This window comes from Podarcis tiliguerta, assembly GCF_965153285.1.
Source record: "Podarcis tiliguerta genome assembly, chromosome: 9".
NCBI classification, from domain to species: Eukaryota; Metazoa; Chordata; class Lepidosauria; order Squamata; family Lacertidae; genus Podarcis; species Podarcis tiliguerta.
Window position 1 is genome coordinate 65,067,574 of NC_139542.1, and position 17,279 is coordinate 65,084,852.

The window sequence follows — 17,279 nt, forward strand, 5'->3', positions numbered from 1 at the left end:
AAAATTAATGCATGAAAGTTTGTTTCTACAACAAAAATGTAACGCTAGCAGATATCATCAATTTTTGTGGTTGGTGTTGAGCTCTAGGGTCTCTTACTAAGCAAAGCAGGTTTTACTGCATTAAGTTGGGTGCCACAATCATACAAAACCATTGAAGTAGAAATTGCAATAAAAATTGCTATCAATCACACTTCTGAAGTGTACTTGATGTTTCATCAGATTTTTCTACCTGTTCTCCTTTATTCCAGTTGTCTAACTTGAGCTGTGAGCTTAAACACTGGAAAATAATTTAAGCTTCTAAGAGACTTGAGCATGGTTTGAACATTTCTGTCTAAATGGCTTTCGTACTGTTGTCTCTCACATTTGCCCTCTTGTCCCCCCCTTCATCCAAAAACCTACTTTACAGGGCACGGCTGTGGGATGGGATAACAACTTCTGTGCGCTAACTACGATTTATCTGCAGAGGACTGAAGGGTGCATTAAGTTTGTTACTATCCACCCTTCAGTAGTCTGGAGCAAAATAACTTGTGGCAGAATTTCAAAAGCTGTGTTTCGGAAATCGAATTTTAGGGTAGTGGGTGCTTTAGGGAGAATGTTACTTCAGTTACTGGCTTTTTTCTACTTGGGGTGGGTAATGAGAGAATTTATTAAATTGCTATATGGCAAGTGTACTTTGGTTTATTTTGGTTTACCCTTCCCCAAAGTCTTCTGTTCATTGTGCTGACCTTACTTTTGAAGCTTTATGTCATGGGAGCCCGGGGGGGTGGGGGGTGGAATACTATTCAGGTTGAGGCTGGTTCTGCTTATGTAAAGAGGCTTTCAAAGAGCACCTGCTGCAGATGGCTCCATAGGTCCTCTTGCTTTTGGCAGCTTTTGTCCTGGTGACATTTTTGTTTGTGAAGGAATTCCCTCCCATTTTCATCAGTATACAGTCGCACCTTGGAAGTTGAACGGAATCCGTTCCGGAAGTCCGTTCAACTTCCAAAACGTTCGGAAACCAAAGCGCGGCTTCTGATTGGCTGCAGGAAGCTCCTGCAGCCAATCAGAAGCCGCGCCGGACGTTCAGATCCGAAAATCGTTTGGAAACCAAAGCACTCACTTCCAGGTTTCAATCATTTGGGAGCCGATTTGTTCGGGAGCTATGGTGTTTGAGTTCCAAGGTACGACTGTACTAACACTTTATACTGTTTCATTGGTAAGAGAAAAAAATGACTACTACTCATACTTAATCTAAACACAACCACAAGGGCCCTTGATTAGGCATTTTATCTATGTGATATTGAATGAAATCTTAATTTTATTCTATCCTGTTTCCTTGATGTCACTGTTTTTATTTAAACCACTCCATGAGCCAAGAACTTGTACGTTGAATGCTAATAATGAACCATAAGCTGTAGATCCTACTGCAAATTTATTGTGCTATTTTGGTGATGTATGAATGACATGCGAATCTCATGGAATCCCATAGAACTGTGGAGTGGGAATCTAGCTCAACCCCCTGCAATGCAGGAATTCTGCCCACAGCTGTCTCTGGTTATCATTTATTACTCCTATGATCCCTGCTTATAAATAATAATAATAATAATAATAATAATAATAATAAAAATAATAAAAATTTTTATTTATATCCCGCCCTCCCCAGCCGAAGCCGGGCTCAGGGCGGCTAACAACAATAAAACAGTACAAAAGTACAGCACAAACAACACTCTAAAATCATTCATTATAAAATTAATTAATTAAAGCCACTGGCAACCATTGGGCCAGAGCTCTGCGAAGATTGCCGAGGGAGGGAGTCAGGCTGTGCCCTGGCCAAAGGCCTGGTGGAACAGTTCTGTCTTGCAGGCCCTGCGGAAAGATGTCAAGTCCCGCAGGGCCCTGGTCTCTTGTGACAGAGTCACAATAAGCCCAATAAAAAGTTACTGAAATGAAAATAAATAAAAAATAAAGGAAATGAAGGTTTTGCAGATGTGTCAGTGGATAGCTGTTCAATGCTGTGCCAAACCATAGTTCAATGTGATGTGTAAAAAATGGAACAAGGCTTGGCAAGCGATGGGTTTGTGCACTCCTCTTTCCTCTCCCCCCGCATGGCTAAGAGGGGGGTGTTTGGAATTTTCATTTTCCAGTTTTGCTTAGTACAGCTTGTTTCATCTGAACTAACTGACTGGTTAGTAACAATGATTTATTTGAATCAAGCCAACTTGAAGCCATGCTTGAAGTTCCCATTGACTCCTGTGGGTGCTTTCCCCCAAATTCATATAGCAGATGATAATAATAATAATAATAATAATAATAATAATGATTTTTATTTATACCCCGCCCTCCCCAGCCAAGGCCGGGCTCAGAGCGGCTTACAAGCAATAATAAAAACAAGATGAATGATTACAACTTAAAAACAAAAGTAAGATACAACATTAAAATAATGGAACATTAAAATATTAAAATGTAGCCTCATCGCAGGAGGAGAAGGAAAAGAAAAAAGAAAGGGAGGGAGGGAGGGAATCAAATTGGCTCCAAGCCAAAGGCCAGGCGGAACAACTCTGTCTTACAGGCCCTGCGGAAAGAAATCAGATCCTGCAGGGCCCTGGTCTCATGAGGCAGAGCGTTCCACCAGGCCGGAGCCAGAGCTGAAAAGGCCCTGGCTCTGGTTGAAGCCAATCTAACTTCCTTAGGGCCTGGGACCACTAGGGTGTTGTTATTTATGGACCTTGAGGCTCTCCGTGGGGCATACCAGGAGAGGCGGTCCCGTAGGTACGAGGGTCCTAGGCTGTGAAGGGCTTTAAAGGTCAAAAGCAGCACCTTAAATCTGACCCTGTACTCCACCGGGAGCCAGTGCAGCTTGAAAAGCACTGGGTGGATATGCTCCCATGGCAGAGACCCCGTGAGGAGCCTCGCTGCAGCATTCTGTACCCGCTGGAGTTTCTGGGACAGCTTCAAGGGCAGCCCTGCGTAGAGCGAATTACAGTAGTCAAGCCTGGAGATGACCGTCGCATGGATCACTGTGGCCAGGTCGGGGCGGGAAAGGTAAGGGACCAACTGCTGCACAAACCAGTTTGGAACCATAGCAGGAATTGTGTCACATTAGGTAGCTCCTTTATCAAAGCAGTTTCCAGGAAGTTATAATAGACATTCTAAGGGAAAGCAACAGACAAATAGGTCTTCCACCGTCTATTATTTGTAAATAGGTGTATGTGATAACTTTTCTAAACAACAGCTTTGTGACTTTCTTGCAGAGTTAATAACAGCTCTTCATACTTACTGCCAGCAATTGTTTATAAATGATAATAGGTTGACTAAATAACTACAGCTGAAAGGAATACAACTCCATCCTTTCATTTTTTGAATGAACACTGGTTTATTGGTAACCATGGCCAGCTCCAAAGCAATAGAGGTTAGAAGCAGTTTTGCAAACTGCTGTATGGGGTTAACCACGGTTAGCAAATCACCAGTGCAGATGGTTCACTCTGAAAATGAGAAAGTGGCTGAGATTTGCAAGAGAAGCAAAAAGCTGTATAGTAGTCCTCATACTTCCACTTGTATAAGAATTTGCACAAGTCGTTCTTTTCTTGCACAATGCTCTAGGAGGCAGAAGATGCCTTTTGCATGTAACAAGGCACGTTTGGCAAGAATGTGTTTAATGTTCTTGTGCAGTTCCTATTCACTTCCAGGGAGCTTTGCCCAGGATAAATTCCCATTGGATTGCACCAGTTGATAAGGTGCACTTGTAAGTGAGTGACGATGTAAATCACATTTCTTTTCATAAACTTCCTCATCTTAATTATGGCCTTGTGATATTTAACCACTGGTCTCAATCCCTTGTAGTAAACAAAGTGTGGCAGGATTTTTCCCCTGTGGTATCAAACGATATTTGTGCTGCCATCTGTCTTTGTTTATGTACAAGGTTTATGTGCACACATGGTTGATTTATTTTATTTTTTGCAGTAATTTTAGTTATAGGAATGATGCTTTTTGGCCTAATGAAGCGTTTGGTTCCCCTCGCCACCAGTCAAACTATATACAAATGTCGCACTGCATAAAGCTTAATGATTTTTCTGAGTCACATCTTCATAATCCAGCTTTTGACTCACTCTTGTTTGATGAAACTTTGCAATTTTCCTAGGCTAATCTTGCCCAACTCCTGAGTGATTCCCGGGATCGAAATAAGCATCTGGGAGATGAAATCAAAGAACTTGAGCAGAGACTGGGAGAAGTCCAAGGGGACAACAAGGTATTGTACAAGTTGCATTTGAAAGTAAAAAGGTTATAGCTTTTGAAGTAATCTAGTCTCCCATTCAATTTGCATAACCACAACCAAAGACAGTTTTGCCTGCAATTTCCCAGATTGTGATCTATTGCTATTTAAATTGGAAATATCCAAAAAGAATTGATAACATCTATGCAACTTTGGCACTGTGCCTTTCATAGTGCTGTGTATGTGTTTGTAGCAGTTGCTCAGTATTCAAAACTCATAAATCCCAGAATAAAAATAGCAGTCCCTTATATTACAATTATATTACAAAAGGGTTTTAATATATTATATAATTATTATGCCACTTTTCTCACAAAAGTGACCCAAAGCAACCTACGAAAACAATAAAACTAGTGTAAAAAAAAAAAAAACCAATAAAAAATTAAAAACACAACTATACAGATAAAGACAACCCTTCCCCACTAACAGAGATCACAAATACTTGAAACTCTTCAAATTAAGGGCCAAAAGCCCAGGTTAAAAGGAAAATGTTTGCTGTACTTGAGCTTTGATCCTTTAAGGTAGACCCTTCACATTTTGGTTTGTATTACATTTCAGGAGGTCTTAAAACTTCTTCAAAAGGCATTACATTTCCCCCCTAGAGTTTTATCTGTTGACTCTCTAACAACTCATATCCGATTTGTAATCAAGTTCTTAATTGGCAGTTTTTCTACCCTAGTACTGTGTAGAATAAGGGATGCGGGTGGCGCTGTGGGTAAAAGCCTCAGCACCTAGGGCTTGCCGATCGAAAGGTCAGCGGTTCGAATCCCCGCGGCGTGGTGCGCTCCTGTTGTCCGGTCCCAGCGCCTGCCAACCTAGCAGTTCGAAAGCACTCCCGGGTGCAAGTAGATAAATAGGGACCGCTTACCAGCGAGAAGGTAAACGGCGTTTCCGTGTGCGGCTCTGGCTTGCCAGAGCAGCGATGTCACGCTGGCCACGTGACCCGGAAGTGTCTCCGGACAGCGCTGGCCCCCGGCCTCTTGAGTGAGATGGGCGCACAACCCTAGAGTCTGTCAAGACTGGCCCGTACGGGCAGGGGTACCTTTACCTTTACTGTGTAGAATTCTCCCTCTTCAAATGCCTATTTCCTTTTGCAGAATATCATTTTATAGTTGGAGAATTCAAACAGCAGAGCTGATACTTTTGTATATGATATGATTCTCTTTCAAAGATTAAATGAGGAAAATATTAAAATGCAGTTGGTTCTGAGTGTCACAAACATTTCTGATGATACCTGAGAAAGGGTAAGTGGGCTTCTCTGGTTTGTTGTTTTCCTTCTCTCTTGAATGTAAGAAGCACTGGCTCCTGGCTCCATCTAAAGCTAATCTAAGAATTGTAAAGTGGATGAGGCCATAAACTCCCCCACCTGCTCCATTAATCCCCTACTGCAATTTGCAAAATAACTTTCTATATATTGTGATTTAAAAGCCAAATATTTAGAAGCTTGACATACCCTTTATACTGCTGTTTTGAGTTAATCATCGCTGGCTTTCATAGTTTTAATTAGTGTTTCATAATAAATTATCACTGGAAGGAGAGGCAGATCACTTTCTGTTGTGATTTAGTATTTTCTTTTACTAGAAAATTAGTATTTTCAGTAAGTGCAGGCACCATTTTAAAAGGTCCATTATATCAGGAATACATTCACATTTTGCTGCTTAAAAAGACAGATGGGAGGGTTCAAATATATACATATATATTACTTTTTTATTTTAAAACATTGCCTGCTAATCACCACTTTATAAATTCATTCCTAAATTTAGCAGTTTATATGGAACATTACTCGTAATTCTGGCACTTGGTATTAAACAAATGCCACTTGTCTGTGTTAACTAATATATATGAAGTCAAATGCATTTAATAGTCGTAGCTTTATCCATGTGCAAAGCGTTGAAAAGCAGGATTTAATAGTGCAATCCAGAAAGTGCAAGATTAAGGAAAAGCAGGATTTTAAAGCATAGCAGCAGCCTTCATGGCTGGACTGACCGGGGCTGATGGGAATTGTAACCTGGAATAGCTGGGGGAAAAGCTTCACTAGTGCATAGGCAACATAAAGTTCAACAGTTTAATGCTCAAGTAGGGAAAGAGGTGAACATTGCTTCCAATCTGACCTGCAGAGGCTTCCCATCTACACGCCCCCCCCCCCGCCATGTTCCCTGAAACATTGTCTTTTAATTACATACATCAGCCACTGTCTCATCTCCTTCACATCCATGTCATCAGAGCAGAGGCTTTGGCAGAGTTCTCAGCTGCAGGCTCCTATGCCAGGGAAGCCAATTCAAGGCATATGGGACAAAGTATCTGAGGCGTGTAAAGAGGAGACCCTGCTCAAATTACTGTGTTGATCCTGAGAAGGAGAAATGTAAAGAGCCGCTTGTGTCTCAACCTGCAGGGGAGAACGTGGCTGCTGAGCTTTTAGGCCTTAGTTCAAAATACCTTCCTGTTTAAAATTCTTTGCTGCCATATATATTCCCAACAGTATATGGAAGATCCAGTAGCCTGGTTCACACGTAGCGAGACACTCTGGTTTGATTTTGGTTTGTTATAACTGGTTTGAACAAAGCACAGTTTCTCATATTCAGTCTAGCAAGAAACCAGTTTGTACCAAACTGCAATAAGAAGATTTAAACTTCCTCCCCTGTTGCATAAAGAAGGATGGTACAAGGTCTCAACCTCATTGTGATGCAGTTGCTTATCTCTGTGAGTTGTTTGAGGATAAAATTGCTTGTTTCTGCTGGGACCTCAGCTCCATTGTTAGAGCAGATGAATTGCAAGAAGGGACCAGATCACTGTCTAATCTAGTTGTGTTTGATGTGAACAAGGCAGTTGGTTTGATCTGGGACACCACGTGCTCTTGATCTTTGCCCATTACGGCTGAATAAAACTAGTAAGGAAGCGATGGCTGTCTGGGCCAGGGAGGTGATGAATGTCTCTTTGCCTAAAGGAGCCAGTGGTAAGCCCATAAGAAACCCTTGCAGAATTAAGAAAACCTAAATAACTATCAGCAGATTGCTAATAAACCTTCTTGAGTTCTTGAGCACCTGATTGTGGGCAGATCCCAGCTTTCTTGGAAAACTGATTTTCTCGATCCATTTCAGTCAGGGTTTAGACCTCATTTTGTTGGATGACTGTTTTCAGAGTGTAGTGCCTGGGCAGTCTTATTTAGCCCCATGTGGGGTGCCACAAGAATCCATTTTATCCCCCATGCTGCTTAACATCTACATGACACTGCTGAGTGGAATCATCAGGAGTTTTGCTGGGTATTGTGAGCAATATGTGTGGCAATGGATGTGGTAAACCAACGTCTGGCCTCAGCAGTGAGCCAACAAACTGAAGCTTATTCCAGATCAGACTGAGGCACTTGGTGGGTTGTTTCCTAGACCACATGGGCAGGGCAGGGCCTGCTTTGAATGGGAGCTTACACACCCCCTGAAGGTGCATAGCTTACGAGTACTTTTGGATTCACTGCTATTGCAGTGGTGCAAAGTGCCTTTCATCATTCATTCAGTCAGTCATTCAGTCATTCATTCTATTTGTGTGGTGCTTTTCTGCACAGAAAAAAATTACGCTCAATACAGCTTGCAACAAAGAAAACAGGAATAAATTTCAAACAAACACTACAAAAACAATTTCGTAATGACAACAAAACAATAACGTAATAACAATTTCATAATAACATCGCCAAACGGTAGCAAATATAATAATATACAAACAACCACATTTGAATACTATAAATATAACATTGAATACTATAAATATAACAAGATTGTATAAACGACATACATCATCCATTAACAAAAATAACAAGGGAGGCTCACAGTTTCACCTTATTCCTAGAAGCCCTCCTCCCATGATGTTGCTGGTGGCCCAGCTATGCCCCTATCTGGACAGAGAGAGCCTAGCTTCTGTTGTTTATTCTCTGTAACATCTAGTTAGATTATTGCAATGTGTTGTACGTGGAGTTGCCTTTGAAGACAGTTTGGAAACCGCAGCTGGTGCAGAATTCAGTGGCCAGGTTGCTGAATGGGACAATGCGGCAGAAATCCATTGGCAATTAGTTACTGAAGTCAATTCAAAGTTTTGATTTTGACCTATAAATACTTAAGGACTTTATGCCACAAGGACCACCACACTCCTTGAGAACCAACCCTGAACTAGTGTTTGTCATGTGATGTTCTTCTCCTTCTCCAAAGAAAGTGTGGAAGTTGGCAACATGAGAATGGTGTTCTCAGTGGTAACTTCCTGTTTGTGAATTGCTTTCCCTTAGAGGTATGCCTGACTCACCGTTATTTATTTTTAGGACCCAGGAGAAAACATTTTTATTCACTTAGGCTATAGAGCCTTAATTTAGAGAGTATTGGGTCTATCCGTGGCCTCCTTTTTGCTCATCGTTTTAGTGAGGTAGGTTGAGTTAGATCTGCCCTTTTATATGTATTACGGATGGGCATCTTAGGTTCTTATTACTGTTTTTATATTTAGTTTTAATGTTGCTTCTGTTTTTTGTGAAAAAAGCATCTAATAAATAATACAACAACAACAATAGGAAACCACTGTTTCCCAATAGGTCTGAACAAGATTAATGCTTTAGCTTACAGTGGCTAAATTTATCATAGGCTTGCTGTGCAGCACTTTTATAGAATTAAAAGAAACATGTAATGTTCAGTAATGAATTGCTTTCTGTGGTGGTGGTTTTAATATTTGCCAGTATCTCACATGTACAAGATTTGTGCACATTCGTTTTTCCTTGCAGAGTGTTCTGTTTAGAAAATCTTTCAAACTGAGAGTCCCAGCATGAGTTAAAACCTTGTTTGTTTACACTGGCATTAATCCTCCAGCTGAAACGCAGTGATGCCCCATTTGCATTCACGGATTCAACTCTAAGGATTGTAGCTAGGAGCTGGGTTTGCACATCACAGTAAGCCATAAACCATGGCTTACTGTGCATGAGTGAAGAATATCCACTTTGCTCCTTCCCACTCCATGATCTGCAGCCAACAAACCACAAACTGTAGCCAAGTTTTGTTCTTGTCTGACTGTACTGCTGATTGTAGTTTGTTGGAGCAAAAGAAATTACAGTCCCTGGTTTGGATGTCTAAGGTAGGGATCTTTTCCTCCCAGCATACTAGCAGAGAGGAGACAAAAAGCCCAGATAGAAGTGTTCACAGCAAACCATAGTTATGTGCAAACTGGGATGCATCTTGTTCTTTCTTTTCTGAACTATGTATAAGATCCTGAAGCCAGTAAACTTTGGAGGGGAAAGCAGTGTGGTCTTATGCCTTGGCACAGATCTTTTTATTTATTTACATGTTTATAAACAGGAGGACAAATGGATGAGAAACAGCTGTCAGCATCGGCAGTGCTTGCCCGAGGCAAAACCCACAAAGCTTTTAGACTTCCACAACCTCTGAATACTTGAGTGCTTCCAGCTTGTATAAACCTGCCTGTTTTATTTTCACCTTTAGCTTTTGCTATCTAATCTTAATTCATTTATTTGAGGCCTTGCCGACGAGAAAGTAAAAGGCTTTATTCTTTGTGATGAAATCTGATGTCAGTAGTGTGAAATCCCAGGGAGGGATAGCCTTTGGACTGCTTAAAATAATGATCAATGTGCTTCTTTCCTGGGTTGGAAGGGCACACACAGGCTCCAAAAAGTAAAAGAACATAAAAGAAAAAAAATCTGCTTCAGTGGAGGCCAGATAGCTGCCTGAGCAGATGGGAGGCTACTGCCACCAATCTTCACACTCAGGGGATCTTGTTGAGGACCACAAAACAGGGTGCTAAGGTGGTAGAACTGGGCCAGTTGCAGATCCACTGGATCCTATGCCATCCCATTGCCAGATGAATGCCCAATTTGGACCCCTCTCCTGTGCCAGCCTGAAGTTTCTAGATGATGGCTATGTTGTGCCTCCACTGTCAGACTTTCTGGGAATTGCAAGTGTTCTGTATGTGAGCTTCCTGTGGACCTCAGGTTAGCCACTGTGTGAGTAGAATCCAGGTCTAGATGGGCTGTTGACCTGATACAGCAGGCTCTTCTTATGTTCTTACATTTTAAAATGTGTTCCTTGAACCATTGGGTTCAGCAAAGCGAGTCCCGCTGCGCTGGCAGATTGTTAATTTTGTTGGGGTATTAGACAAAAGCACCGTAATAATAATTAAAGCATGCACACTCCCCAAAGAATAATTTCTGTATCCTTTTGATAGTTGTGCTTCTATCTGTTCCAAAGTGAATGCCCAGATGGTCTCTGCCAGTGTCACCTCTGGCAAGAGATGAGCAAGCAGCTGCTTTTGCAGCCTGAAAAGATGCTTTATGGGTGAACTCTGCCTGGATGTGTGATTCATACAGTTGTTTTCCCTCCAAGCAAACTGGGCTATAGGAGTTGGAGGAGGAGGGAAAATACTTCAGTAGACATATCTATCAATAGGAGCAGAGGCATGGTTTTTACAGGGTTTGGGGGGATTTTGTGCAGTTGCTTAAAAATACTTGATAATAACTAACCGAGAACTGAGTGAGGAATGTGCTTTAGCCAATGACCTTTTCGGTTGTGGCCAAAAAACCCCAAGTTCAAGTGGATTAAGTACAAAAGCAAATTAATTACATAATGTTCTTTAAAAAAACAGCCTAGGTTTTTCATTTATTTGGTGCATCTCAAAAATGTTACAAAGCACCCAAAAACATTTTCTGGAAATCTGTTTGAAGAATTTGCAGCAGCAGTTAACAGAATTGTGGTGACACGCACACACTGCAGTTTGCAAGTTGAGTTCTAAGGCTGTTTATTTTTGTGACCGATCACAATCTCTTATCAAGCCTGACACACACCACCAGAACTGCTCCTGGATGCAGCTTGCCTGAGGTTTAAAGGTATCTTTGTTTCATGCCACCACGGACAGAATGTGCCTTTTGGACAATAAATGCAAAATACTAAAGAAATAAAAGTGTTTCCACTATTTCTGGGCTAGCAGATAGGAAAATCTGGAGTTTTCTGGAAGAACTGCTCAATAGTTCTGAGTCACCCGTAGTGAAATATTATTTTGAGTAGGTGTGGCAGATTGGTTTTAGGGAGTGTGTTGTTCCTTGCGTTGTGAAGCAATGCTGGAAACATTAAATAATTTATTGTGCTTTAATACAAGAGAACTGCATCTTAGTTTACTTCCCAGCTTCTTTTCTCTGCTTCTAGACACATCTCTTCAGTTCTGATGACTTTGTTTTCCCCTCTTCCCCATCTCTTAAAGGGGCCTTACCTTCACGGTGAGAGAAAAAGATAAACAGCTTACTGGGGGAAGCTTAGAAGGGTTTCCCTTTTAACTAGGATTTAAAGCCACATTTTAACATTGGCTTTTTTCATCTCAATCCATTTGGAGCCCTACCCCCAAAAAGCTTTCATTATCTGCAGTTAAGATGGACATTCACTTGAGGAAGGTGAAATGTGCAGGTAGGGGTTGCAGAATTCCATGGTTGACTCCTAACATCACCTTTGATGTTAGAAGGCAGCCAGCATTGCATCTGCACCAGAGCACAGTTTCTATCTTTTGTGTTCTTTCTTCTTCTTCTTCTTCTTCTTCTTCTTCTTCTTCTTCTTCTTCTTCTTCTCAGTTTCTTCTAATTTTAAGCAAAGATTTGCTTTAGATGTACTCATTCCAGCTTGGGTCCCCTGAAAGCTACCAAGCAGCAAAAATTTACTGAGGCAGGAAATAATTACCCACCCTTCACCCTAAGGTCCTAGAGCAGGTTACAGCATTAAAGCGCAATATTAAAATCAGTTTGAAACAATTTATAATCGCAAAAATAAGGTGGGTTCTAAAATATATACGTCTAAAGTGTCAAAAGCCAGAGGTGCAGTTTCAGCATTCACCAGGAATTGTATACTAAAGTTGCTTAAGGGCTTTCACAATTTAGGGGCTTTCACAGAGAATGCCGACCCCCTAATCCCGAGCCTCTTGAGGGTGGAGGAACTAGTAAAAGAGCACTCTCTACTGATCTCATAACCTGAGAGGGTCTGTAAGGAAGGAGGTCGTCTCAGATATTTGGGGGCCTGAGTCGTTTAGGGCTTTAAACACTAACATGAACACTTTGATTTGGGCCCAGAAACAAACTGGCAACCAGTGCAGCTATTTTAAAATGGGTTCTATGATACCTAAATGGAACCCCAGCCCCTAATCTTGCTGCTGTGTTATGGACCGGTTGAAGTTTCCGAGTTATCTTCAAGGACAGTTCCACGTAGAGCACATTGGAACAATCCAATCTGGAAGTTACTAGAGCATTGGCTAACAGTCAAAGCATCAGTGCCTCCAAGCACTGGTCTATCGCCTCTCCTGATTCAGATGAAACACACACACAGAGAGACCTCTCCCAATAAATGTCATCCAAACAGTCTACAAAGACAGTGCATGTGAGTGCATTACACTACTCCAGCCCAGATGTAAGCAAGGCATGCAGGAATGTGGCTAGGCCTGTCCTATTTGGGAAAAGGTGCCGCTGGTTTTCCAGTCTAGGCTTAGCAAAGACTCTCCCGGCTACAGCTGCCAGCTTGGAAACCCAGGAGGAGCGTGGAATCCAAAATCCTGGTTTGTAGTTGCTTCATTTGTATGTCGTTTGTGGTTCGAGGGCCCGACCCCCGCGATGTGAAATGAACACACAAGGACACGTGATATAAGGTTAATGGGCAAGAAAAGGCCACAACTTTATTGATTACTGCAATGAGAAGGTATTGGCTTAGGCATTGGATTTCTAAACAAGGGGGGTTTATTCACCAGTAGGTGGAGCCTGTTGATGCTAATCCAACTAAAGGCTCACCCCCTGATGTCACCGAGGGTCGTGCCATGGCCTCCCGCCAAGCAGGCATCGGACAGAATACACGACCGCCAGATTCCTTTAACGGAATACCCAAAAATTGAAGGCATAGGCAATGGCCACACCTAGCTCTTCGACACACCACAACACAATTCCAATGCCTAACCTACCCACCAATACCACAAAAGTTGTGACGATTGCTACGAGGTAGGCGAAAAAACCAAAAAGCCTAATGCCCAATGGAAAAATTCCTACCAGGCCCCCCGGACAACCAGGGCGACCAACCTAAGGTCCATAGCAAGGCCAATGAACTAAGACCCTGAACTAAAAGGGGGAGTGGAGGGTGGGTGACTCGCGATGAGACGACGAAGGTGAATGAGGCAGAGGAGGGGCTGGTGCCACAGCAAAAGGCTGCTGTAAACGCCCCCTCGGAGGCACCTGATTGGGTGCCTGCTGTGGGGGGGCGTGGGCACCAGCCAGGTGGGCGGAAGAGGCAGGGGGCTCACGCCCCCCTGCAAGAGGCGAAGCTCGGGCTCCCGCCCACAACCACTCCCCTCTCTTCCAGGGAGGAGAGTCTTTCCCCACATACCTTACATTCAAGCTGTTCACAATCATGCACAAGAAAAGGAACCAAAAACACAAATCATTATCCATAATAATTATGAACTCAGTTTTCTGAGTGTTGGTCCATAGCTGAAACAGCACTGTGCACGTTGAAGAAGGAAGTGTCATCAGGGTTGGAAGAACCCCAAGGTTCGCACCAGTACAAAAAGCTTAGGGGTGGGGGAACACTAAGGGATGGGCCCCCATGGTAGGCTGTTGAATTGGGCGGTTGGACATGGAAGAACGACACCAGATCTGACCCACAAACGGCTAAAGAAATCACCTTACCAGAATTTCATCTGCAATACCAGCTACTTGTAAGGCTGCTGCTATCAGATTGAAACTCAGGGGCTTGATTCTTTGACCACCAGCTTCTCTTAGTCCTCTTTTCAACCATCTTCCATTCATGTCTTTATTATTAGTAAAAATGTTGTTGTTTTTAAATAAATAAATTGGTGCTTAAAAACATACACATAACATCTTCCTCTTCTTCACCATTTTTGCTGGCTGGGAATGCGAAAACAGCCCAATTTGCCAAAATGAAAGCAACATGGGGGTCAATGCCTCATTGAGGCCTGCAAGTCAGTCACCCTGTGGAGCTTGTCAAATGAAGAATAGCAGCCACAGCAGCGTGGGCTTAATGGGGCTGAAGCAGAGGATCGCGGGTCATTTGCATCAGCAATATTTTAATTGGCCCATAGGTACTTAAGTGATTGGCATTCTGAAATTGCTTTAGGTAGCCTTAATATGTGATGCTCAATTTCAGAAGAGTGATCTTCTATTTCATGAAATATAATGATGTGCATTAATTCTGTAGCGCAGCTGCAAAATGTTAAGTCATGGGAGTTTTCACTGCAGATTTCTCATGCCTCTGCGTCAATTCTACAAATTGGACCACTGAGATGTAATTCTTTCTCTCTCCCAGCAATGCAGAATGTGGAGGGGGGAGGGTTGGAGTTAAATAGTTGCATCCACTATGGCCTCATCATTTTGTAGGTAACTTGCGCACTTTATTTTCACTCCTCAAAACATTTTTGACGGTAGCTTTGAAAACTGTTGGCTCCGAATTGAGTTCATGCTAGTTTGAATACTTGGCTATTGGAGATCACATAAACACTGGTGAAATATTTTGGTTTTTCATATTGGGCACATCTTGCCTGACACGGGGATTGATGAGGTCTTTTTAACTGCAATGGTATTTTAATAATAATAATAATTTATTATTTATACCCCGCCCATCTGGCTGGGCTTCCCCAGCCACTCTGGGCGGCTTCCAAAAATATATATATTAAAACACTGCAATACATCAAACATTAAAAGCTTCCCTAAACAGGGCTGCCTAAACAGGGCTAAAACTATTTTAGAATTCTCATTTTAAATGAACAGATTGCTGTGTCTGAAGCACTGAACAAAGCTGTACAAAAGGCAATCCCAGATTGAGGACTTCATTCACTGAAATTAGGTACTTGGTGGAACTTAGTTCTGAGTTAAGGGTAGCGGGTGGTGCTGTGGTCTAAATCGCCAAGCCTCTTGGGCTTGCCGATCGGAAGGTTGGCGGTTCGAATGCGTGTAGTGGGGAGAGCTCCTGTTGCTCTGTCCCAGCTCCTGCCAACCTAGCAGTTCGAAAGCATGGCAGTGCAAGTAGATAAATAGGTACCACTGCAGCAGGAAGGTAAACAACATTTCCATTCTCTCTGGCACTCGTCCTGGTGTCCCGTTGTGCCAGAAGCGGTTTAGACATGCTGGCCACATGACTCGGAAAGCTGTGTGTAGACAAACGCCAGCTCCCTCAGCCTGAAGCGAGATAACCGTCCAGGGGTCATTTACCTTTATATTTTAGGCTGTAGGTATTTTTTAAAAGTAGTAGTATGGATAGATTATTGCCACTACTGATAGGGAAGTTCAAGAAAATAATTAAATGTTCTAGATATGTGTTTAATTGTTATTCTCATAATTGTCCTCCAGCTAAAACTGAAAGAAAGCCTGAGGGCTATTTGAGACAAAACACATTGACAAACACATAAGTGTCTTAAGTGTGTTCTAGATTCAGGTAGGTAGCCGTGTTGGTCTGACACAGTCGAAATATATATATGTGTGTGTGTGTGTGTGTGTTTAAAAAAATGTCCAGTAGCACCTTAGAGACCAACTAAGTTTGTTCTTGGTATAAGCTTTTGTGTGCATGCACACTTCTTCAATTACTCTGAAACAGAAGTCACCAGACCCTTATACAGTGGTACCTCAGGTTACATATGCTTCAGGTTACATACGCTTCAGGTTACAGACTCCGCTAACCCAGAAATAGTGCTTCAGGTTAAGAACTTTGCTTCAGGATGAGAACAGAAATCGTGCTCTGGCGGTGCGGTGGCAGCAGGAGGCCCCATTAGCTAAACTGGTGCTTCAGGTTAAGAACAGTTTCAGGTTAAGAACGGACCTCCGGAATGAATTAAGTACTTAACCTGAGGTACCACTGTATATAGTGGGAGGGTGGGGTGGGGTTTTTCTCAGGAGGGTAGTAGGAGATGGGTGATTGACTCAATGGGTATGGTCTAAGTGTGTGTAAGGGGGGGGGGGCACATGGACAAGAATTGCCTGAATCAGGGGAGGGGAATCTAGCCCTCCAGGTGATGCTAAACTACAACTCCCATCATTCCTGGGATGATGGCTGGGGCTGATGGGAATTGTTGTTTAGAAACATCTGGAGAGCTGCAAGTTACCATCTCTGGCCTAACCCTCAAACTGAATCCATTCTCCCCATGTGCTTTACTTGTAGTCAGGCTTGCTTCTGTTACCGTAACCCACCCAAGGGGAAAATGGGGAGTGGGCAGGTAAGATTTGAATAGGGAAGTTGTAAGTGGTGAAAAGATTGCCCCTCCCATGTGCACACATTTGTTATAAAACAGGACTCACAGACATACCGATCTGTATCATCATCATATATTTCTATATCCTGTTCTTCTGTTGATGTACTCACATAACCTAACAGCACAAATAAAAGAAAGTCCAATAATAAAATACAATAGAAATAAGTGCTTAAACAAAACCAACAATATTACACATGCTTTGTACATATTGGAGACAGATTTGGCTTTAAACGCACTGTTCTGCTTCCACTACAACAGTGAGAAAAAGGGACATTAGTGGCAAAACTGAGAGTAGTTCATGCATGAATGTGCATTGATTCATCACAGCAGAACATCTGAACTGTCACAATGTAAAAAGGATTTTGTATGAGACGATATTAAAGCTATTCCTTCGGTCTATGATTGGTACTCTGCACATGGAAGCCATTGCTTGATGTTGCCTAATGGGACAGACTTAACCACCTAGCAGTCTTCTTTGTATGGTAGATGAACATAGTCCTTCAGTGCACCATATGGTAATGTATGAGGCTATACCTGCACCCAGCCATATGGTAATGTATGAGGTGTGTAGTGTGTAGTGCAGAGTTATGCAGTTCTCACTTACTCTTCTACCAACCAAAGAGGATAGCTGGCTAGAGAAATGTGTCTGATGGCATATATGGATATCACAGATCAAGAGCCCATTTGGGGGGCCTGTGATTGGCTACAACTGCCTGTTAAATACATTGTTGGTGGTAAACCTAGGTTTATCTCTGTATATGTGTGTGGTGATCACACAGGG

General features: G+C 42.4%; 1 protein-coding gene across 7 annotated transcripts in view; it reads left to right on the forward strand.

Moving 5' to 3' along the window:
* CCDC149 (coiled-coil domain containing 149) overlaps nt 1-17,279 on the forward strand; it is a 56,962-nt gene that overhangs the window by 11,419 nt on the left and 28,264 nt on the right. For all 7 annotated transcript variants that reach the window (XM_083458317.1, XM_083458314.1, XM_083458315.1 and 4 more), the window contains exon 4: nt 4,118-4,225. In XM_083458317.1, the coding sequence (XP_083314443.1) occupies nt 4,118-4,225 (108 nt within the window). The remainder of the gene's footprint in view (nt 1-4,117; nt 4,226-17,279) is intronic.